The sequence below is a fragment of the Podarcis bocagei genome (genome assembly GCF_964188305.1).
Source record: "Podarcis bocagei genome assembly, chromosome: 7".
Classification (NCBI taxonomy): domain Eukaryota; kingdom Metazoa; phylum Chordata; class Lepidosauria; order Squamata; family Lacertidae; genus Podarcis; species Podarcis bocagei.
Genome location: NC_138132.1, coordinates 8,847,570 through 8,872,369, shown reverse-complemented (window position 1 = coordinate 8,872,369; position 24,800 = coordinate 8,847,570). Strand labels below are relative to the sequence as shown.

The following is a 24,800-nucleotide window of genomic DNA, read 5'->3' as shown; positions in this document are numbered from 1 at the left end:
TGAAACAATTGGAACATATGGAAGTGGGCACTGAATTTTTCAACGGCATAAAAGCAATATACACGGAACAAAAAGCAAGATTAATAATAAACAACGTAGAGACGGAAGAAATAATAGTAACTAAGGGAACAAGGCAGGGATGCCCATTGTCCCCACTGTTATTTATAACAGTATTAGAGGTTCTATTAAAAACTATCAGAGACAATAAAGAAATTAAAGGCATTAGGGTCGGCAAACATGAGCATAAAACCAAAGCTTTCGCGGATGACTTGGTCGTAACATTGGAAGAACCACTAGACTCAACAAAAAAGGTACTCAGAGAATTTGACCAATTTGGGGAGGTAGCAGGCTTTAAATTAAACAAAAGAAAAACAAAAATAATAGCCAAAAACATGCGGGCAGCTGAAATTGAGGAATTACAAAGAGAAACAGGAATAGAGGTAACAAAGAAGGTGAAATACCTAGGGATATGGGTAACGCCAAAAAATATAGATCTGTTTAAAAACAATTACGAAACGGTATGGAAAGGAGTCAAGAAGGACATAGAAACGTGGGGTAGGCTAAGATTGTCATTTTGGGGTAGAATAGCCACAATCAAAATGTCGGTTTTTCCAAGAGTTCTGTTCCTCTTCCAAAATATTCCGATCATTAAGGGTAGTAAGACATTTAAAGCCTGGCACAGAGATATTTCCAGATTCATCTGGCAAGGGAAGAAGCCGAGAGTAAAGTTCAAAATTTTGACGGACACGAAAGAAAGGGGAGGCTTCGCCCTTCCTGACCTGAAGATATATTACGAGGCATCTTGTCTATGCTGGATAAAGACATGGATAAAATTAGAAGACGGGGAAGTGCTAGACTTAGAGGGTCACGACAACCGATATGGGTGGCACGCTTACCTGTGGCATGGGCGGAAGAAGGGCCACAAAGGATTTGGGAACCATATATTCAGGGGCCCTCTATTAGAGGTCTGGGAAAGATATAAAGAGATGCTAGAACCCAGAACACCCCAATGGTTATCTCCATCAGAGGTAATGGCCATCAAAAGGTCAATATGGGAACCAACTGGGCAACTTACGAACAACTGCTCATGAAGGAGGAAGGAAAGTGGAAAATGAGGCCTTATGATCAGGTGAAATCTCAAGTATACGATTGGCTAAACTATCACCAAATAAATGATATGTTTAGGAAAGATGTAAAAGATAAAGGCTATGCCGACAAAAACTCTAGGTTCCAAACTGAGATTCTGGGAAGTAACATAAAAATATTATCAAAAATGTACAAGTACTTATTGGATTGGAACTTGGCTGATGAAGAGGTTAAGGTGGTAATGACCCATTGGGCTAGAGATCTTGGCCGCAATATCTATCTTGAAGAGTGGGAAAAACTCTGGAAACAACACCTAAAATTTACGGCCTGTGTGTCACTTAAGGAAAACCTAATGAAAATGTTTTATCGCTGGTACCTAACCCCGGTTAAGTTAGCCAAAATGTATGGATCCTGCAATAAATGCTGGAAATGTAAGGCAAAGGAGGGTACCTTCTACCACATGTGGTGGGAATGCCCAAAGGTTACAGGGTTCTGGGAAAGTATATATGATGAAATGAAAAAAATGCTAAGATATACCTTTAATAAAAGACCAGAGGCGTTCCTGCTAGGTTTGGTAGGAAAAGAAATTAAGAAGAAAGACTATAAATTGTTCCAATACGCAACAACGGCTGCAAGGGTCCTAATAGCAAAAAATTGGAAGCAGGAGGGTATCCCAACAACGGAGGAATGGAGAAGCAAATTATTAGATTATGTGGAGATGGACAGGATGACATGTAAAATCAGATATACAAAAGATCAGAGGTTCGTCGAAAATTGGGAAAGTCTTACGAAATATCTGGAAAGCTTAATTGATGAACAGACAACACTAGTAGGTTTCCAAGGAGTTCTGTAAGAGGTAAAGGGTAAGGCTAAATAAAAATGGATGGATGAGAATGATTTATGGCTTTACAAATATGGAAATGCGGATTTATTGTTTAAATGTTATTTTGGACGATTCGTGGAACGACTGAAGGAAGTCAACTTCTTTTCTTTAAGTGAATAGTTATGAGCTTTGATAAAGTTTGTTATGTACTGTGATCTTTGCAAATCAATAAAAATTACGTACGCAGGAAAGTAGGAAAGAAGAGTCATTCTACTGGCTTTGCTAGATCAGCAACTTTTGGCTCTTTCTGTGAACCGCGCCCCACTCAGCCAAGATGCCTTGCCAGCTGCAAAGCATCCCTGAATGGCAAGGAGTGTTAAGTGAGATGTGCCGTACACTTCAGTGTGTATGTGTGTGTTTTGAATTATGCGCCTCTGTGCCAGCATAGGGTGTGGGAAGTTCCCAAAGCTGTTTCCTTTCCAAATTTTAATTTGAAATTGCTTTTTTTTCCCCTTGTCCCACCCAATCCATTTTCCTTTTATGTATTGTCTTTTTATCATAAGCCTGAAGACAGGGTGATTTGCTTTCAGCAAAAAAGGCAAGGTTGAAATACTTCTGATTTAAAAAATCACTTTTTTGTGCTGTTTCGCTATTGCAGGTAGACATAAGAGCAAGCAGATTCACACATGACTTAGGAGATTGCATGCAGGAGAGTTACTTATCGTATTTTTCTGTGTATAAGACTAGGGGTTTTTTAACCAAAAAATTAGGTTTAAAATTGGGGCTCCTCTTATCATGGGTAGTGCTGAGGGGTGTTTTCTTAATTTGGAGTCCCCAAAACAGGGGGCGTCTTATGCATAGGGGTGTCTTATACACAGAAAAATACGTTATTTCATTTATCTGTCACTTTTTACAATAAAAAAATTCAAAGTGACACGACAATAAAATTACAATGCATAAAAACAATTAAAAAGAAAAACTTGGAAGCCATGACAACACGATAAACAGAAACTGATCATCCAGAAACCACACTAAAACTACCCAAACTAAAAGATGTGCGCCACCAACATTAAGAAATGAACAAAAAATATAACAATGGACAAGGAGGGCACCAGGCACAGTGGCGGAGAGCAAGCAGGGCGGGGCGGGACACGCATCCTGGGGGAGGGGCACACCACCCGCAGAGGCGTGGCGCGCTGCCTGCAGGGGCGTAGCGCCCATCATGGGGGGCGCGCCGCCTGCGGGGGGGGCAGCCGTGATGGCACCCTACTGGGATTCTGCTGCCGGGGGCGGTGCGCTCCCTGCGCACTCCTCTTCCTCCGCCAGTGACCAGGCAAATCATCTTAAGAAAAGCATTGGGGGAGGCACATCACCACAAAGGCCTGTCCTTTTTGGCCATCCTCCACTTCTCCTTTGGGTGGGGAACACAAGAGAAGGGCTCTCATGAAGACTGCAGAGTCCCGGTTGGTTCATATGGGGAGAGGCAGTCCATGAGCTACTGTAGTCCCGAGCTTTAAAGATCAAAACCAGCACTTTGAACTGAGCCCGAAATCTAATCCGTAGTCAACACAGTTGGGTTAAACTCCCCATGCTGAAGCCTCAATCCAAATCCCCCACTTTTGCTAAAGGAAAAAACATACAATATTGGTTGATCCTGCTATGGCTGCCATTTGTAGTTTGGTCATCAGTATTTGCATTAAAAAACCAAAACCAAAAGGAGTAATTAGCAGTCAGAGTACTCCCTTGTGAATTAGCTCTGGAATATGCCTAATGATGCTATTGCTATTTGGGTTCTGGGACATCACATGAAACCCATGCAATGTCATTTGGGTAGCCCTGATATCAATATTTAAAAATATATTGCATTATCTATCAATGTCAGGTTATCAGATAATTTTTTTAAAAACAAGAGGTTTCTTTAAAATTCACTTTATCTTAAAAATAGTTGTTCATAATATTCTCTCCAGATGAGGAAGTTGGCAGGAAACCTGGGGAAGATGGACGCGCTGCACTAATTGAAAAGTCACAATATGTAGTGTATGACTCAACTGCAAGGAGGTTTCCAGCTTGATAAAAAGGGCTATACAAGGGCAGGTGTTCTATTATTTTGAGCTCAAGAGAGGAGATTAACTCACTCCTAGCCAACAGCTTCCCTTGAAGACATCTGTTGAACCATGTGGCCCCAGGAAACTTCCCACCCACCCAACTCCCCTCCTCCATTGTCTATACCCCATTCCTAGCTAAAATATGATCACTTCCTGTTTAGTCTGTTTCCATATAACTTCCTCCCTCCAGAGCTCTGGTGACAGAAGGATACGTAGAACAATACAACAACAGGGGGAGGGGTGGCAATTTATTTTCAGACACCAATGACAGAAAAGAGTTTTTCTGCCAAAGACATTAGAGAGCATATTAAGAAAATAAACCAGGTAACTGAAGCTTAACAGTGAGAGCCTATGCCCTATCCTTTCTTAATGGATACACCATTCATCACCATTCATGCTGGACAGATCACCAATTACCGCATTTTTCGCCCTATAGGACGCACTTTTTCCCCTCCAAAAATGAAGGGGAAATGTGTGTGCGTCCTATGGGGCGAATGCAGGCTTTCGCTGAAGCCTGGAGAGCAAGAGGGGTCGGTGCGCCCCAACCCCTCTCGCTCTCCAGGTTTCAGGAAGCTATCCGCAAGCCTTGCGGACAGCAGCCTGCAGCCCAAAACCCAGGGAGCGCAGCGGGGTGCACCCCGGGCTTCGGGCAGCTCTCTGCAAGCCTTGGGAGCCTGGCGGGACTTCCCGCCGGGCTCCCAAGGCTTGCGGATAGCAGCCTGTTCTGGGGGCTGGGGTCGGGGGAAGCTCGGGTTTCTCCCGCCCCAGCCCCGCGCCTGGGGGGGGGGAATAAAAAAATTGTTCTTTATCCCCCCAAAAAAACCCTGGGTGCGCCCTATGGGCCAGTGCACCCTATAGAGCGAAAAATATGGTAATATGCTCCATGATGGCTATCAAGATTATACCTCAACACAGGCTTCAAGGAAGGAAACCATGGCACAAAATGAACACTCAACCCTTCAAGATTAAGCGGGATTGCTTCCAAATGACTCTTAAGAACCATCTGCTTTCTGAGTTCCCTGATACCACTGAGGAACACTGGACCAAGCTAAAAACATCCATTATTGCAGCCTGTAAACAAACCATTGGATACCAAACCAAGAAACACCAGGAATGGTTTTATGAGAATGATAGTGAGATTGAACACATTACTGACAAGAAAAGGAAGGCCTTTCAGATCTGGCAAAGATATAGAAACTGCGCCACTAAGAAAGAAACCTATGCCAATGCTAAGGCTGAGGTTCAAAGAAGAACCAGAGAACTAAAGAACACCTGGTAGATTTAAAAAAGCTCAAGAGATCCAGCACTTAGCAGACACTCATGATGCAAAGAGTTTCTTTAAAGCCACAATAAATGGGCCAACTAGCTATCCCAAAAAACTGACGTACTTTCACACTCACAAGACTGAACGTTTTGTCATTTGGCCGATTCCAAAAGATCTCGCATGAGAAACGCCTATGCCCTTGTGGAGACAGCTGCACCGAATCAGTGGTACATGTCCTCCAACGAGATCATCACCCCACTCGTACTGACCATCCCAGGGCGCACAACCACTGTCACAGTGTCTTTTCTCCTGGTAGACGAAACAGAGCAGATAACAGCCAATGTTGCTAGGTTCTTAGCAGGGGCAATCAGAATAAGGGCCACTATCTGACTGTTGATTCAGGACCCTAAACTGTGCTTTTATGCTAAATTTCCTTCAGCTTCTCCATTATATGACAGCAACAATCACAGATAACAATGGCTCTCAAAGTGAACCATTCACAATGGGATCAGGTGTTAAACAGGGTTGTGTTATCGCCCCAACTCTATTATTTTCATTGCCATGATCCTACACTTTGTCGAAGGGAAACTCTCCACCGGGGTAGAAATCATATACCACTGGAGAAATCATATACCATACTCTCCACCGGGGTAGAAATCATATATTGGACAGATGGAAAGCTATTTGAGTAGGCTGAAAGTAAAGAGTGTTACCATAACTTACGTTATAGAGCTACAATAAGCTGATGACAACGTAGTGTGTGCACACTCAGAGGATGACCTCCAAGCCATCCTAAATATCTTTGTAGAACCCTACAGATAGCTTGGTCTATCACTCAACATCCAAAAAACCCAAAGTGCTGCACCAACAAGCACTAAACAACCACTCAGCAGTGCCACAAGTGTCAATCACTTCTCCTCCCTGGGCTCCTCCAAAAGGGCTGGCATTGATGCCAAAATCCAGTATCGCCTGAGCTTGGTGAGTGCAGCTTTCTCCAGATTGAAAAGCAGAAGATTGGGACATTCACAGGGAAACCAAAATGCTTGTTTAAAACGCTATTGTGCTATCAACCTTACTGTATGCTTGTGAAGCATGGACCACTTATAAATGCCATCTGCAACTCCTCAAAAGATTTCATCAATGATGTCTCAAAAAAAAAATTTACATATCACTTGGGAAGACAGGAGAACTAATGTCAGTGTACTGGAAGAAGCAAAGACCACCAGTGTTGAAGCAATGATTCTTCAACATCAATTTCGTTGGACTGGTAATGTTGTTCAGATGTATGATTATCGTCTTCCAAAGCAACTACAGTGGTACCTCAGGTTACATACGCTTCAGGTTACAGACTCCACTAACCCAGAAATAGTACCTCGGGTTAAGAACTTTGCTTCAGGATGAGAACAGAAATCGTGCTCCGCTGGCACGGCGACAGCAGGAAGCCCCATTAGCTAAAGTGGTGCTTCAGGTTAAGAACAGTTTCAGGTTAAGAACAGACCTCTGGAACGAATTAAGTACTTAACTCGAGGTACCACTGTAATCTATTCTGAACTTAAAAATGGAAAGTGTAATGCTGGTGGTCAACAAAAGACGTTTTAAAGACTCACTCAAGGCAAATCTTTTTAAAAAGTGGTATAAACACTGACAATTAGGAAACACCGGCCAGCGAGTGTTCCAATTGGAGAACAGCCTTTACCAGAGGTGTCACGATACTTGAACTCAGGATGAAAGGGAGTTACATGCTAAGAGGAAGGCACGTTTGGCAAACCCTCACCACAATCAACTCCCACCTGGAAACCTATGTCCCCACTGTGGAAAGATGTGTGAATCTAGAATTGGCCTCCACAGTCACTTACAGACTCACTATTAAGACTGTGTTCATGGAAGACAATCCTACTTGGTTACAAATGATTGCCAAAGAAGAAGAAGACCAGCTATTAAATCTGTCATTTAATATAAACTGCCTTTTATCTCTTTTTGCATTGGGTGAGAAATAAATTAGTAGCACCTCAAACATTAGGGAATATTTACTAATATTTTTGACTTCACAGGATAAGCCGCACATTTAAGTACCTAAAAACGTAAGAGCAGCCGTGCTGGATCTGACCACAGACATCGACTCTGATTTCATGTCAAGCATCTTCACAAATGGATATAAAGTACAAAGTATGTGATGCATGAATTTATAAGGCCCCAAGATTGGGATATTTATAAATCATACATGCTAGAGTAAAATAACAGTTGAAACACTAAGATCCATACAAACATCAGCCAAAAATGGCAATACAGCAGAAGGGAGTTGTTATTTAGTCTAAATAAAGGTCAGAACCCTCTTCAAGGGTAGCCTACAAACAGCACATTACAATACAGTGGTGCCTCGCAAGACGAAAAGAATCCGTTCTGTGATTCTCTTCGTCTAGCGGTTTTTTCGTCTTGCGAAGCAAGCCCATTGACGGATTAGCGGATTAGCGCTATTAGTGGCTTTTAGCGGTTTATCTGCTGATCGGATCAGCTGATAAGCAGCTTAGCGGCTTAGAAAAGGGGGGGAGGGGGGAAAACCCGCAGGAACTCGCAAGACATTTTCGTCTTGCGAAGCAAGCCCATAGGAGATTCGTTTTGCGAAGCACCTCCAAAACGGAAAACTCTTTCGTCTAGCGAGTTTTCCGTCTTGCGAGGCATTCGTCTTGCGGGGCACCACTGTAGTCCAATCTGGAGGTTACCAGGGCATGGATCACTGTTGCAAACTTCTCTTTGTCCAGGAAATGCTGTAGCTTGAAACAGGCACTCCCAAGCAATGGGGGATCAAGGTGCACCTCCACCTGCTCTTTCCAGGGGAGTGCAATCCATTCCAGAACAGGTGGTATTCCTGGTCTCAGGAACTTTGAAGACACAGCACCTCCATCCTGTTTGGATTCAGTTTCAATTTGTTGGCCCACCTCCAGTTTGCCACACACTTTTTTGCTCATTCTTTCATGCTGGACATACAGTGGTACCTCGCAAGACGAATGCCTCGCAAGACAAAAAACTCGCTAGACGAAAGGTTTTTTCGTCCGCGATTTGCCTCGCAAGACGAATTTCCCTATGGGCTTGCTTCGCAAGACGAAAACGTCTTGCGACTTTGTTAAGCCGTTTAAACCGTGCTTCGCAAGACGGAAAATTCGCTAGACGGCAAAAATTGCGGAACGAATTAATTTCGTCTTGCGGGGCACCACTGTATAAAAAACTTTGTTGAGCAGAAGTTAAGTCCCCCATGGCAGATTATGTATCAAAATTAAACGAACTCAGCACATGCTCTTTAGGAAGCTGCCCACATTAATGCAAAGATGTACTCCCTAAAGCTACAGAAGTTCCCCCACCAATGCAAACAAATCCAGCAGGCAATGCAAACAGGACTATATATTTTGATCATGGCCTGAAGAAACAACAAAAGGAAGAAACAGCAAAAGGAAACATACCTTTTAAAAGCACCGGTGATTTGCAATCAACACCTCAGCAGAAGAAAAGAAAAAAGATCTAGCGCTGAGATGAGATAGGAGAGTATAATTGCGATGACTCAAATCAGTGAAAAGCTTTCACACTGTACATCATTTTAATGATGTACAGCACAGCAGGAGGAAAGCCTAATACAAATCTCAAAGCTATGAATTCCCCCCTGCTTCTTAAAGTAGTAAATGGGATGCAATATTAAGTGCCAAAAGCATGGGGGTTCAATCAACTGGCAACATTTCTCTCTGTTCGCCGACAGAAGCATTAGTAGAAAAGTGATGGAATACCTAGCGCTCTGCAGCTTTTACTTCAAGGCTGACTATAAAGTGAAACGGGCTTGGGATTCCAGCCTCATTTCCCTGGCCAAGCTGCCCAAGGGAGCAAGACACAGCTATCTAACTTGGAATGAAAACCTAGACCAAATCACAGAACTAGTGTTAAGGGCTCAATCTAGCTAGGACCTTTTCTAGCCACACACTTGACCAAAATGGAGGCATGGGCAAAAATGGCATGCAGCCACCAGAATATATGCCAAGCTCCCCCTGCTCCTGGACATTTAAGACCTGCCCACAGCTTTCTGCTTTGAGGCCCCAGCCAAACAGGTCAAAATGTTAATAAAAATGCACACTACATCACAATAAAGGAAGGGCTGAAAGCTCAGTGGCAGAGCACATGCCTGGCAGAGAAAGTGTCCCACATTCAATCCCCAGCAACTTCAGGAAGGCATGTAACATTTTTGCTCCTCCAGCAGCTCTTCCATCAGCCCCCAGGGCTGTGAAAGACAGCAGCAGCAGCATCCACCCAGCAAGGAAGTCCTGGCCTGTGTGGGACTAACATGTAGCATCTTCAACAGTCAGTTCCAAGCCAGGAGACTCGGTTGCAAAATGCAATTTGTTTGAACATCAGAGAACGGGGGTGGGGGGGGTTTACATACATACACCTTTGCCCTGCTGCAGTGACTACTGTGTCAATATCTATTTTATTGCATTTCAAATATCTAGTAAGCCGCCTCAAGAGCTTCAGTTAGTAGGGAGGGCAAAAATGCTGGTTTTTGGCAGCCAGAAGGATCAGAAAGGAGACCCTGGACAATATAGCAGTGAACGGCAATGGAGAGGCAGAGATCTAAATAGAGACTATAAGTTGTGCTTCTGCCTGTGTTTATTTTTTATTCAGATTTGTCATGGCCAATGGCTAGTACAATAAATTTATTTGGATTGGATTGGCATAAGTAAATGCGACAGGAAGCAGGTGATGGGAAAGACCCCTCCTTGGGAACCCTAGAGAAATGCTGCCAGTCAAGAGTAGACAACACTGAGCCTAGATCAGGAATAGCTAATCTGCCCCCCCCCCAAAAAAAATGTTGTTGAGTACAGCTCCCATGCTGACTGGGGCTGCTGGGAGGTGGAATCCACTAGCATTTGGAGGGCCTCAGGTTAGTCACCCCTGGCCTACAGAAACCAAGAATTTGACCTTGTATGAGGCAACTTCCTAAACTTTCATAATCACAACCAGGGACCTAACAAATGCTTCAGTCATCAAAAGGGTTAAAAGCAAGAAGTCCCTGCTGGAAATACCATCGCATCAGTGCTTGCCAGATGTCTGAGCCCGCTACCCTCAGCCAGGCATGTGTCTGTCATTAGGGAGCCATTAAAATGTTACACAGCAGCAGCAAGCAGTCCAGCGAAGAGAAAGCAACACCATTCCAGAGTTTACCTTCATTTAGCCTAGTGAATTCTTAGCTAGAAAAAAACATTAAGGAGTCCTCTGCGCTACACATTTACACACATGTATGTTGGCTCGGGGGGTGTGTGTCACATATGCCAGATCATAGATTTCACCACCAGTACTACTGAAGCACTAAGCAGAACCATTTGAAGATCTGTGACCATCCAACACAATGGAACTCTTCTTCATACTCACTGCATTGTCTTTAAATGGCAGGCAGGCCTCCCAGTTCCTCTTGCATGCTTATAGCTTCTATAAAGTAGCAGGTGCTTGAACCTCAACCCAGCATTAAAAGGATTGCAGCAAAAGGGCTGCAGAAAATGCTGTTTATTATTTATCAATATGTTAGAGACTCATTTGGAACCTGCCTTGGGACTCCTGCTTCCTGGTTCATAGCCAAGAAGAAAAGGGTGTGGAAAACAGTGCATAAAGAATACACAACATAGTCATCTTACAATCAAATATCCACCAAATGTTTAATTGGGTAGACCAGTGGTTCCCAATTGGTGGTAACCCACCCAGGGGGTCTGTGGCACCATTCACATAACAAAAACTACCACAGATATATTAAACTTTTCAAAAGTAGGGGGTTCATAGCTTGAGTTTTGAGAAAACAAGGGATCCGCAGTACAGTGGTGCCTCGCAAGACGAAAAGAATCCGTTCTGTGATTCTCTTCGTCTAGCGGTTTTTTCATCTTGCGAAGCAAGCCCATTGACGGATTAGTGGATTAGCGCTATTAACGGCTTATCTGCTGATCGGATCAGCTGATAAGCGGCTTAGCGGCTTAGAAAAAAGGGGGGAAGGAAAAAAAACCAGCAGGAACTCGCAAGACATTGTCGTCTTGCGAAGCAAGCCCATAGGAGATTCGTTTTGCGAAGCACCTCCAAAACGGAAAACTCTTTCGTCTAGCGAGTTTTCCGTCTTGCGAGGCATTCGTCTTGCGGGGCACCACTGTACTTAGCTAATTGGGAACCACTGAGGTTGGCCATTTCACATACCCTTCTTTGTCTTAATTCTTCAAGGAGGAGCTTGGGGGGAAAGTATGGATTTGACTGAGACAGGAGGATGGGGGACAAAAAGAAGTGTGTGAGTATTGCCTGAAATTTGACACAACATTTATGTTTCCTAACAAACCACATTTGCTAGCTCACCTTAAACCATGGCTTGATTTTGATTTGCTGATACTGGCCTGCTAGGGAGCAACAAGCAACTATCTGTGGACCTAGTGGAAAGCCAAGGCTTCTTGATCCTGATGCTCACACCAGAGAGCGAACAGAGCAGGAATTGTTGAGGCATGTGCGCCAGCACAGTAGTGGTTCACAGTAAACTATGGTTAAGGCAGAAGGTCTGACTTATTATGTATTAACGTGGGCAGTGAGAACACTAGATCACTTTGTAACAATTTCAAAAAGCACTCTGAAGAGCAATTCACACAGTGAAGCTCATAACCAATACATAGATGTGACTTGCATGTCAAAGGCAACTGGGAGCTGTAAACCCAGTTTCACTACCATTCTACACTGTGCAATCAGCATATTACGATGACATAATTCTAATAAATGCAGAATGGTTCCAAGAGACATTCTATTCAAAAGGACTATATTCTTAGTTTTACACATTCTAGTAGGAGGAACTATCTTCAGCAGGGTTAGAGTACAGAAAAGGAAATAAACGCCTGTTCTATGCTATAAATGTTCTTAGCTAAAATATATTTTGGCTGATACTGAATGTCGAAGTTCTGGGTTTTCACTATCTTGACATAGATTAAGTCAGCTAAGCATCCAAATAAAGCTTTCATGGTCAACTTAATGAGACTGCCAACATGAGGATCAATTAGTGCCAATGGGAAGGTGTGTGCTACAAACCTGCTTCAATAATGATCTGGGCCATAGCCAATTTGTTAATTTTGGAACAGTGAAATTTGGTAACATTCTTGCTGTGATCAACAGCGGAGTCCGATTGACCTACTAGACTAAGCAGTTTATAGTTCATTGTAAAAATGCAGTATTATTTTGTTGCCATTAACAGAGAAATCTAGATAAAATTAAGTTACTGTCTCTGTACACAACTGGCTTAAGACCATATGCTGAGTCAGCTACTAAACTTGCAGCCTAAGAATGCAGATAGAAAGGGGAAGAGATTTATTACTAATTTTTTTTAAAAAAAATCAATGTGATTGAAAAAAGAAGAAATCTGTGATACAGGGACCTGATGGAGGCAATAGAGCATTGTAGCAGGGGCAGTGTTATAGTAAGATTATAACACTGCCTAGTGCAAATATAGACAATGTTTTTTGGGGAAGGAAATGCACAAACATAAAAGAAGAAAGTGCAAAGATATCAACAGAACACAGCTGAGCTGTTAAGGATGCAATGCATCACTGATAAATGTACAAAGGAATAAATTAAGCCAGAGAACAGGCCAAGCTTATAATTTTAAACTTTGCCATCATCTCTACCAACATATCCCTTCCAAGAGTTTATGAACATGTACTTACTTCAGTGATGAGGAACCTCCAGCCCACAAATGACTCATGATCATAAGGGGTCCAAGTTGGCCTACAAGGCAATTTTCCTTAAACAATCCCCACTTGTTCATCAGCTAATGTCACTGGGTGCCATTATCTGATGGGCAGGAGGGTAGTATTCAATCCTTGCTGGGAACATATTGGGCAAAGCAGATCCTTGCTGCCATTAAGATTGAACCCTCTGCTCAGCAACTAGTGAGCAAAGAGTTCAATCCTGCTGTTTGGCGGCATGTGTTTGTTCCCCTGCTGGAAACAGGGAAACGTAGCAAAAAGTTGTTCAGAAACAGTTTTGCAAACAGACCTGCACTGCTCTTTAAACCTCTGGTTTGCAAACCGGGACTGTTTGCAAAAGAGCTCTCAAGCAGTCCTGAGCTGCACTTTGAAGTCCCAACACTTGGGACTTCCAACTGCAACATCACCCAACATCACTATAATAACATCAGGTGATTGACAGGTAAGCAGCCCTGCCCATCTGTAAATTTTCCCCTTTAAGGGTAGGGAGCCAGAAAAGGTTCTGCACTCCTGACAGACATTTTGCCCCATTAGGACAATCTAAGATTCCAGGAAAGAAAGCTGCTGTTCCAACACATTTGAAGAAGTACAAGTAATATAATCTGCCCTGGAGCAAGCTGTACTATCTGATGAGATGTTAAGAAAATAATCTGCAGAATTTGGAGCCTAAGCTCTACAGATTGCTCTTCGAAGACAAAAATGTACTCAGAAGATGTCTGCTAAATTTAAGTCACTTTCTAGACTAACAGTGAAAATACATGCGACACTGAGGCAGAAGATGGAGAGTCAAACTACATATGAGATGGGAGCTCTGTGAATAGATCTTTCAGCATCTTTTTCTGTTATAAAAAGCAACTGTTGCTGCGTATGCTTTGGACCAGGCTCCCAGCAAAGCAAGATGGGGGAGAATTTTAAGTTAAGTACCAACTGAGATAGAGAATTTGGAGGGAGGGAAATGCAGAACACCAGTGCTCAAAACTCCCGTTGTTCTAAGTGCATTTTGTGACAGGGAATTTCATTAATGCAAGCAGTTTCTGAGCTCTGGGCGCAGTACTGTGCCTAGGATTTCAGATTAAAACTGCAGAGTGGAAGGAAAGGAGGGCTTTTTTCTCCCTCCCCACTTCCAGCTACTCTCTGAAGACTGGAGAAGAGACCCTCTTAAGAATACTGGGGCGGTGGGCAGGGGAAGGAATGGACCATGCGAAAAATGAACATAATATTTTAGCTGCAGTTCATTCATTTTCAGCACTGCTTGTTATAAAACAGTGCATCTAGACATTCTGTTGCTGCGCCCAAAACCTAGGTTTAAGGTGCCATTTAGTTCCTAGCTTTCGTATCTCAGTTTCTAACACTACTTGACATGCTGGCTTTTATTATTATTATTATTATTATTAATTAAATTTGTATAACGCCATTCATCCGCACATCTCAGGGCGATTCACAACACATTGAGAAGGAATAACCATTATTTTTTTTAAAAAATAATTTTTAAAGTACTGTATGTCTGTACCAACCTTATTTGGTTATCAAACTTAGCATTAAGCTTATTGTGATTACCACTTGCAGATCTGCATAGCTGTTAGTGTCGCTGAAGCTACAAACCACTCCGGGTGATGAGAAAGCATGTCTGTGCTGACTTCCAGGCTTTCCTAGCTGACTGGTGAGTAGGTGCTGCTGCTTAAACAAGGCTGCTTTTCAGAGCATGCAAACACCGAAGAGCCTCATGTTTTAAGACCCATGGAGAAAGTTGCCTGATGATACCTTCCTTAAGAGCTCAAATATTAACACTCCTAACTTGAACGAATATGCTATTTAAAAAGTGAGGTGCCACCAAGAGCCCACTCCACGCCATTATTTATTCCCTAAAAATACAGCTCTCCTCATATTTGTCTTTTTTTCTATTAAGCAAGTATTTGAGATGCTCTCTCTGTACTGCCAACAAGGCTTGAAATTCACAAAAGCTTTCAATTTACTGTTCTTGCATCAGCTTTTGAGCTTTGGAAGTTATGTCTGGCAGTTAACTTGTGCTCCCTCTGCTGGCTATGCAGTAGGTTAGCACCTCCCAAGCCTTTCCCCTCGGCCTTTGAATGCATTCCAGTCATAGTTTTTGGTTGTTTTCTGAGGGGTAAGCTAACACTTCTAGATATTGCTTCTACACCTTCATGAAAATGCTCAGAGGGCTGACCTCCACTCTCCTTTGCACGTCCAAGTCTACTCTCTCTTTACTGGGAGTTCAAATAGGTGCTGTGGTATGCACACACAGTCTACACCAGAACAGAAGAGTTAACGGCATTCATATTCTTTCTTATTAACATTTGCTTTCCTACTGGGAGATGCAGAAAACCGTCATGGGATTCAGGAAGAGGAAATTAGGCTTTTAACTTTTTATATTTCCAGCTTCCACTGTATTATGCCATTACAGAATTCTGAAGCAAAATATATATCAATATATAAAAAACCTGCAAGAAAAAGAAAGCTCCAAGCTACTACTGAAGCTTCCTCAAAAGGGGTTTTACCAGTTCAGTCTGCCTTTGTGTTTTTTCCCCTCTTCCAGGAACAGGGCTCTAATGCCAATGAAGAGAAGTATACCCTGCTGGCAAGAGGACAGCTGCTGCAAGTATGAAATCACCACTGTTTTGCAAAGCAGTCACGACAGTGTTTAAAGAGACAAAAGTCTTTGCATAAAAGAAATGAACCTACTTCTGTTCAGTAGCTGTTTGTGTTGCAATGGAAAAAAACCCAAATTAAGAAAATAACTCAGTGAAAGAAAAGTTTGAAACGAAGAGATAAATCTTACATGAAAACTAGCTTTCCACATATCCTATTTACAAGATTAAAAGCTGCAGTTTGACTGGCTTCTCTGCACATTCTGGATGGGATATTTCAAGTCATTCCATTTTAGAACAACAATGAAGCTCCCAAATAGTAAGTTTAAACACAAGCTTCACACTGCATGCCAGACAAATGTTCCTCAAAATTCTCTACTCCATAAGAAGGAATCAGCTGCTACTTGTTCCCAATTTGCTTTTAGAAGCTGGACTTGAAAATGAAAAACGGAATGTAAAGGGGGAAACAATTTATAACCTTTCATTACAACACATTTTCCACCCTTATAAAGCAGACACATCTAATCTATCATCTTGATCAGGAAAGGTCATCAGAAAATATCCCCCCCCCCCCAAAAAAAAAGTAAAAGGAAAATGCACATTTGTTTTCAGTTTCCAAATAAACTCTGGAAAGAATTTGATGGCATCCTTTACAATTTTCTCTCATATACAGACTGTTGAATAGATAAGAGAGCTGTTCATATTTCATACAATTTGAATGTTTGCACTCATATCGTAACTCTGATTATCTTAGTAAAAACCCTTGAAAATTAAAATTAAAAACACGTTGAAAGTATTAAGTTACCTTTGTTGTCCTCCTCAAGCTACGTAAGATGTTTCTTTTCCTAGGATCTTCATCAGTCGTCTCATATGGAATGACAGCGTTATCTCCCTTATATCCTTGGGAAGCGTGGTCGTCTTCTTTCTTCCTAATTGGCCCCAATTCATCATCACTCCCTACACTAAAACTGGTCCTGTAACTAGCAAATCTCCCAAGCCTCGTGCATCTTGTCCGATACAACACTGGTTTACTAATGATGGACACCTTCCGGCCTCGTTCTAAGGAGCTTGTGTCCATTTCACTGTCCGACCCGTTGCCGCTGCCATTGGACTGGGTTTTGTTAATGTTACGAATGGTGATGATTTTGCCTTGGGTGCTGTCGTGAGGCACAGAGTAGATATTTTCCTCCTCGTTCCTTGGTTTGACTACTGCGTCCATGGGTTCCGCATAATCGGAAGGGTCAAAGCCATCTGTAGGTGGCCACGTGGTCGAAGACATGGACTTCCTCTGTGCATCCCGATGCCCTTGATCCAAATAGGAGAGGTCCCCCTTAATATCAAAGTGGACAGGGGGCTTTGGTTTCACTGGCGGAGGTACTTTGTTGTTCAGTTTGCTTTCAAAAGTGCTCATAGCAGAAAAGACAGAAAGACCATCATTCCCCTCCAACTCCATGGAAAGTTTAGAAAGATCTTTGGACAAAGTGGGCATGGATGTGTCATCTCTGAAAGGGCTGTAGGTCGGAGGCTCAATATCTTCTTCTGAATCATGAAGGTTTGAATTACAGAGAGGCGAGCCAGCCCGGGGTGAATTGAACACTTCTTCTGTGGTGCTGCACGCTTCGGCAGCATTATCGTACATGTGGGTAGCTTCAATGATGTTTTTTCTCTCCACCACATCTTTGAAAAACAGATGAAAAATCTCTAGTTTATGTTGAGGTTGACTACAAGGTATGGTTGTAAACTTTCCATCTATATCCTGGGCAATTTCTTCTCCCTCGGTTAACTGTTCTCTGCTTAAATCATTGTCTAGAACATCTATTGAGCCATCAGTGAGTGCCACTATCTGAACAGGGATAATGTCCTGCACTTCACAAAGAAAGGCACGTAACATAGCCAAAGATGCTTTGCGTTTAGCTGAATAAAACAAAATGTAGCCATGGACCAACCAGCTTTTCCTAATGCTAAAAGAGGAATGGTATGAAAGCAAGGAGAGTTCTATACGTCTCTTGTGTGGTCCTATGGGATATTCAAGTAAGACAGAATTGCTGCTTCCACACTGGGAAGGCCTACAGGTTTGGGACTGAAGAATAGGTAGAATAATATCATCTGCATTAAAAGGATCTCCGCACAACAAGCACATGACAATCCGAAGGTCGATATCGGCCAGATCTTTAATGCTTGCTGTTGAGCTCATGAGATTTAAGTTTCGCTTTGAGTCCAGCAAGCCTTTCAGAACTTGACTGATCTGCTTTTCATTAATATTACGCCCGTATCCAATGCCAGTAGAAGCAGGGTCGAGGAAGACGCATTGTAGCTTACTGGCAATCTGCTGTCCTTGCTGTATTAAACTGTGTAGTGTTTCTCCACTGGTATCTCCTCTCTTGTTGACCAGAATCAGAGTCAGAGGAAGATGAACTAAGTGGTTGTCCCTTCGGCCAAGGGTTGACTCTCTGCTCTTTTCAATACTTTCAACAACGTAAGACAGAGATTCCTTAGAGTTATAAAGGCAGAGGCAACCATGCGGCTGAAATGTTGGTGTCTGGAAAGAATTAACAGGAAGTCTGACATTACCCTCTATAGGTCTCAAGGAGAGCTCATACATCTTCCCATCTATCACATACTTGTCATCATTTGTGCAAAGAGCTCGAATCTCATTTGCTAGCTCACGTGCAAGTCCATCTTTACCAAGAATGACTAGATTGATTCTATCTATATTGGAATCTGAAAGCAAGTTTTTCTGATTGCGATCAGATGGCCTGATAAACCTAGAACTTATCAAGTGCTCGATTTTAGCATCTATGCAAGCTGGACAGCTGGGACAGGTTTCCTTTGTTGGGTGGTAAACAAAATGAATGTGTTTCAAGATCAGGGCGTCTCGTTCAGCTTGCAGCTTTTGTAGTGCTTTAAATCTCTGCTCTTCACCCAACACATCCTGGATGACACCCATTTTCTCCTTGCTTGGTTTGGCATCAAGCTCCAGTTCATAGAACAGTTCTGAGTACTCTAAAAGCAGTTCCTGAAATTCTTCCTTGGCCCTCTCTATAATTTGCTTTTGATGTCTACTGTAAATATCCATGTAGACAGACTCCTCAAGCCACATATAAAAATCCTCGTTCATGATGAAACTGCGAGCTTCTTCCCAAGGTTTTCCTGGTGTTATGAAAGGGGAAATCTCCAAATTCTCTTTGAAAGACCTTCTCATTTCGGCCCTTTTCCTCTCGTTCCTCAACTTCTCTAAGTGGGCCTCATAGAGCTGCTGAGCAGGCAGGGTCTCCATCAGGTCAAATGGAATGCGCTCATTCTCCATGTTATCTATATGGCTGGTGGCATCCCAGGGGGTCTCTTCAAGAACAACAAACCACTTTAAGAAGTCTGGTTTTGTCTCCAGCAGCTTCTCCATTTTTATGCAGCTCAAGTGGTTTATTTCATCCAGGTCTGGAACAAGGGCATCAAAAGCAAGGGGCAATGAGGCAAGGTACATCTTCCTCCTGCGCTCTATATGTTCTTGTTTGAGGCGATGAATGTGCTGCAGGAAGAGCTTCTTGGCTTTCTGCGTCCCTTCCAGATACACATAATCCTGATACTCAGGGGAGGACTGCATCTTCCGTGAGACATTCAACCAAGTCTCATTGTGGTTTTTGACTATGCGGCTCACCAGCCACTCGTACTTATCTTTAGCAGCAGCAATCTGCTGGCTCTGCTGCTTCAAAGCCTCAAAGTAAGGGATAATTTTAGTTTTGCCCCTGCTTTTGTCGATCAGCTGCACTAAAGTGCTGAAAGCCAAGTCAACGTTCACATTGGATCTGGCAGACGTCTCCACCACCTGGAGGTTCTTTTTGCTTAAGGCAAAAGTGTGCGCATCTCTAATGTACCGCTCCACTCCTTCGTCACACTTGGTCAGAACCACCACAGTGGGCTTTTTAGTTTTCGTGAGTTGATTGTACAGGTTTGAAACAAACTTGAGCTGATCGTCAAAGTTCCTGTTCATACCCCTGCTGACGTCGATGCAGAGGAGAAAGCCGTCCACCAGCAGCTTCCCATCTGGCATCTGCTTCTGTTCAAAGTCTTGCTCCAGCCCAAGCTGATCAGTGCAAAAGTACATGAGCTTTTCAGCTGATGCGAGTTTTGTCGCAGCCGCCCTTTTGATGTAGGGCTGCAGGGCTGTGCTGCGGTGGGGCTGAAAAGTCTGGTCATCAATAAACTCAGTCTGCTCCACAATATGCATTTTACATTCCACACAGTCCTCCAAAGAACGCACAACTTCCCCCCAGTACAAGAAGTGGTCATTGTTAACCACCCTTCCTCCAAAGTCACTGGTGCTGAGAACCGAAGTGTGGTCCAAATGGAAGTCATCTGCCCTGGGCCGTACAAACCGATTGCACAGGCAAGACTTCCCAATGCCACACTGCCCCTTCTCTTTTTCTGTCCCAGACAACCCCACCACACTGATGTTGTAGGTGGGAATGCGAACATCTTGCTTCCTTGCCATCATCATCATCCAAACATCCTGCCACACTCGGCTTCTTCCTAGAGTATTAGAGTCTGCCGCACTCCCATGCAATATCAAAAATGACTGGGTGGCTGTTGGCGATCCAGGTGAATCATCTCCAGGACAGTGAAGGTGGCTATTTCCCTGCTGCATGCGCCATCAGCAGCTCAGTTGTCACTGATCCTCAGCACGGGATAGACAGCATTCCCCCCTAGAGAAAAGAAAACAAACACAGTCTTAGGATGATTAAAGGGATAGCACTAGCATGGTTTTAAGAAAGATCTTTAGCGCAAACATGAGATAAAATGATAAAAAGACAAGTTACGCTTTAAATGTATAACGAAGACAAATATTAAAGTAGAAACTGACTTTGAGGCTGGGTTCTGAAAATTGCTCCTGGAATTCTCTCTCACACACACTACCAGGAAACAAGTAAAGAACACCCCTTCTACAACCGTCTTTACAGCCCTAATATCCTTTCTCATTTTAAAAGCAGCATAAAGGGGGGGGGGCAGTCGGTTCCACAGGCATTTTTCCTCTTCCCCTATCTTTCCTGAAAAGGAAATGGGTCCAGTGTTATGGGGTGCAAACCTGAATGCTAGTACAGTAATGCTAATAAGTATTCTATACAGTGGTGCCCCGCAAGACGAATGCCTCGCAAGACGAAAAACCCGCTAGACGAAAGGGTTTTCCATTTTTCGATGCGCTTCCCAAGACGAATTTCCCTATGGGCTTGCTTCGCAAGACGAAAACGTCTTGCAAGTCTTGCGATTTTTTTCGCTTCCCCCCCCTTTTTCTAAGCCGCTAAGCCGCTAATAGCCTTTTAGCCGCTAATCCGCTAAGCCTTTAATAGCCGCTAAACCGCTAATAGCGCTAATCCGCTAAGCCGCTAATAGGGTTGCTTCGCAAGACGAAAAAACCGCTAGACGAAGAGACTCGCGGAACGGATTATTTTCGTCTTGCGAGGCACCACTGTATTACAAACAGCTTCCAAGGCACTGTCTCTATAGGCAGGAATGCTGCCCTTCTTGCTTCGCACCAGGAAGAAAGAGGAAACACTTGGAAGACCCAACAATGCAATACCCCAAAAGCTGCTTGTGCAGTTCTCTTGATTTTAGGAAGGATGGAAAGGAAAAAGACTTGCATACAGCTTTTAGGAAGTAGCTCTATTGACCCTTCCAAGAATTTTTTTTCTTCATGGTACGAAGCAAGAAGAAAACCCCACCCACAGGCTCTACAATGCAGCCCTGTTTTAGCGCAGGGGAAGCATCATGGAGGGCTGCATTTGAGATAAGCCTTGTACTATAAGTCCATTGCTTGTCTCTCATTGCTTCTGCCAGTTGGGGGTGGGGAATGCATTGGGGGCCACAAAGAAGTGATAGCAGTATGAGGGACAGAAGGGGGGACCATGGAGACAGAGATAGGAGCTGTGTGGACAATTATCCCATATAATATTGAAGTCACCTTCTCTTGGCAAAAGTCCTGTGTTTTTAAATGGTTTTTTGACAGGCAGAAATTGACAATTGAAGCTTTCCTTGGCATCTACTCATATTGCTCAAGGTCAGTAAGCCCTTGCAAGAGGACTATCACTTTGTTGTTTGAATTTGTTCATGTTATTAGGAGAAGCTTAAAAATGTGAAATATGTACCAAAGCTCGACTGGTGCAGTCAGAACACTTGTTCTAGGCAGTATCCAAAGCACCATAGCAATTGACAAAACAGAAATCGATGTAGCTGTGAACAAAGTGAGCATTCTAATGAACAATATATTCTGTCACTGTCACATTTCAGGGGCTCCCCCGCCCCCAGCAAATGTACATATATAGGCTTTGTATGCTGCCTTGAGACACGTGGAATTAAAAAAATAGTATTTTAAGTGTGTAAGTTGCCTTAATAGTTTTTCTTGCTCATCTTCAAATTAACTAAAGTAAATGGCCACTGCATCCATGAGGAACTTATTGGCCAAGGCCACTAAAACACAAGAGGACTTTTAACTGAAGCCTCCCAAACCCAACATTCCTTGCAATGGACCACAATTGCTCATTACCTGCGTTAGAATATTGAGGTTTGGTTACTTTTAAAAATGTTGGAAGTCCCCAGTCATGAACAGTAATGTGATTAGTTTTACAGTTTAATATTTTCCACTGTGACAATATGGGGGTTTTAGCAACACTTGAATTTTGGCAATTGCTACCTACTGCAAAATCCAGCTGGCAATATTCCCAAAGTGCTCCAAAAGTTTCCTTGAGGGAGAAAAATTCTTGCATTACTCAGCCCAGATTTATCAGTGCATCTAGGTATCTCTTGTTTGGGGTGATGTCAAATACTCTAGACCAGGCATCTCCAAACTCGGCCCTCCAGCTGTTCTGTGACTACAATTCCCATCATCCCTGACCACTGGCCTTGTTAGCTAGGGATGATGGGAGCTGTAGTCCCAAAACAGCTGGGGGGCAAGTTTAGGGGTGCATGCTCTAGACACAGGACACGTATGGGAACATGAGGCAAGACCACTTCCAGATTTCCTGAAACAAGAAATTCGCAAGGAAAGCTGAGCAGATAAGCTAGTTTAGAAGAGAGCAACTCTTACCCATCAGGCAAAAGGTTATGCCAATAAAGGTTTAGATGGACAACTGTGTTTCTACTTTCTGCAGTTTATCTGGCAGCGGTTACTAACCAAGTACTAATCACAATGAATGAGAAATCATCCTAACTACCTATTAACTGCCACACCGTGTGGTCTGTGTGTACTAGCCGCATATCCGCAAACTATAAACTCTCTTTGCCACCTCGCTACAAAACTCCGTTGAAATAGTCCATCACCAACAATGAGAGTGAGAAAGTTCTGTCCTGGAGAACAGCAAGAAAAGCTGTTTACTTAAAAAACAGTCTTAGAGAGACAGAAATAATGAAACTACTACTACAAGCATACACTCCTTACTCTCCCTCTACTCAAACATATTTAATGTTTATGTACACAACGTTGTCAACACCAAATGCACCAAGCCAAAGACCTCTTTGGTGTTTTTTTTAATGTAAAGAATGGTACCAGATTAACAGCTGATGATTCCATTCATCAGGAGGATGAACTGAACTCCCTGAACTCACAGGCTCAGTCTAATAGGATAACAACCAGTTAAAAATGTGAAAAGACCCAAGTAAATTCTTAAGTAATATTACTCTGGTATCATAACTACTTGCTTTTAAGTGGCTCTTTTCTTCCCAGAACTGTTTTAATATTTGCTTAGTGATTTAAAAATATTTAAAATACTGTTACATAATCCACCTTGGGAGGCTTAATCCCTACAAGGCACCCTAAAAATACTCTTATTAAAAAATGAAACAAAATTTAAATTATTAAATTAAATTACGAAACAATCAGCAGTCTCAATCATACTGCTTTAGTGACATGTTAAAACTGACACTATCGTTTAAAACTTGGGGGGAGGCATTCAAATGGCATTGCTTGCTTTCATAGTTACAACATGCCTGTTTTTAGAGAATGTGGACTTTGAATCCGCAACCAGTATAAATTATCCTTTGCTTTGATGGCTGAATAATGTAGTTTAACTAGTTCTTCAGTTGGAATGAATTACACAAGACAAAAGGCTGCTGTACGTTTGAAAATGCTATTGTACGCTTGAGTTAGAAAAGGAAACCTAGAACATTTGATCTTAAGTGCATTCAACTTTTCTAAGAGGTAGTTAAAAAAAATAGCTGAGTCACCAGATTAAGTATTTGGACTACTACAAAAAAAGTGGGATAGAGGAAGTTGACACGTACTATAAACTGAGGGCTGCTCTGAATCTACAGCCAACTGGATATTTTATCTTCATTTTACAGTTATAAATCAAAGATTTTCTACTAAGTCCAAGTCCATTCAGTGCAGCTGGAATGTTTTGGGCTGGGCTTTTCTCACATATAAAGTAATGGGCAACAAGATTCTCAACCCTGAAAGAACATAATTCTACTAGAATTTTCATAGTAAACTAGTTTTAGCAGTTAAAGGCATCTTTACAGCCAATGGCACTCAGACCAAGAATAGTTTTTTGCATGCAACTTTCAGGGCTTGGCACCTCAAATTTGAACTTAAAAGATTCACAGTCAACATTCTTGATTATACACATTACCTCACACAGGACAACATCTATCACAGGGTCAGCATAAGGGGTTTGGGGCCTTAGAATCAGATCCTACTGGTGTACAATGTAGTACCCTGACTATAAGACTGATTATCTATTTCCCTTTCATGCTGCAATCCAAGAAAGATAACGACAGAGGATTGATCAGCAGCTTTCTCCTCAATGTAAATATACACATATAAATATTCCTTAACCAACAAGCCTTTTACATGGACATTTTTATTCCAGTCTGTATTGTACTTCAAATTCTATTTATAAATGTTTTATTGTTGATACTTATTGTCAAGTTGCTCTAGGATATTTTATGGGAAGAGATACTTGAATGAAACGAACAGATAAATCCTGGCACTTCTGTGTAAAATGCCACCTCCTTGCTGCTGCTCAGTTCTGTGTGCCACACATTAAGAAGAACATTGACACATTAAGAAGAACATTGAACTGAAGTGTGTCCAAGGTTGATGATCAGGATGGTAAGGGATCTAGAAACTGAGCGTTTTTAGACTGGAGAAGGGAATGATGCGCAGTTAGGGGTGCTGTA

At 42.6% G+C, this 24,800-nt stretch overlaps 1 protein-coding gene across 1 annotated transcript in view; it reads right to left on the bottom strand.

The window, feature by feature from the left end:
• The window catches only part of ARHGAP35 (Rho GTPase activating protein 35), a 104,263-nt gene that overhangs the window by 47,383 nt on the left and 32,080 nt on the right, over positions 1–24,800 (bottom strand). Inside the window, exon 2 of the mRNA XM_081200145.1 lies at positions 16,441–20,335. Within this exon, the coding sequence (XP_081056271.1) occupies positions 16,441–20,277 (3,837 nt within the window). The 5' untranslated portion in view covers positions 20,278–20,335. The remainder of the gene's footprint in view (positions 1–16,440; positions 20,336–24,800) is intronic.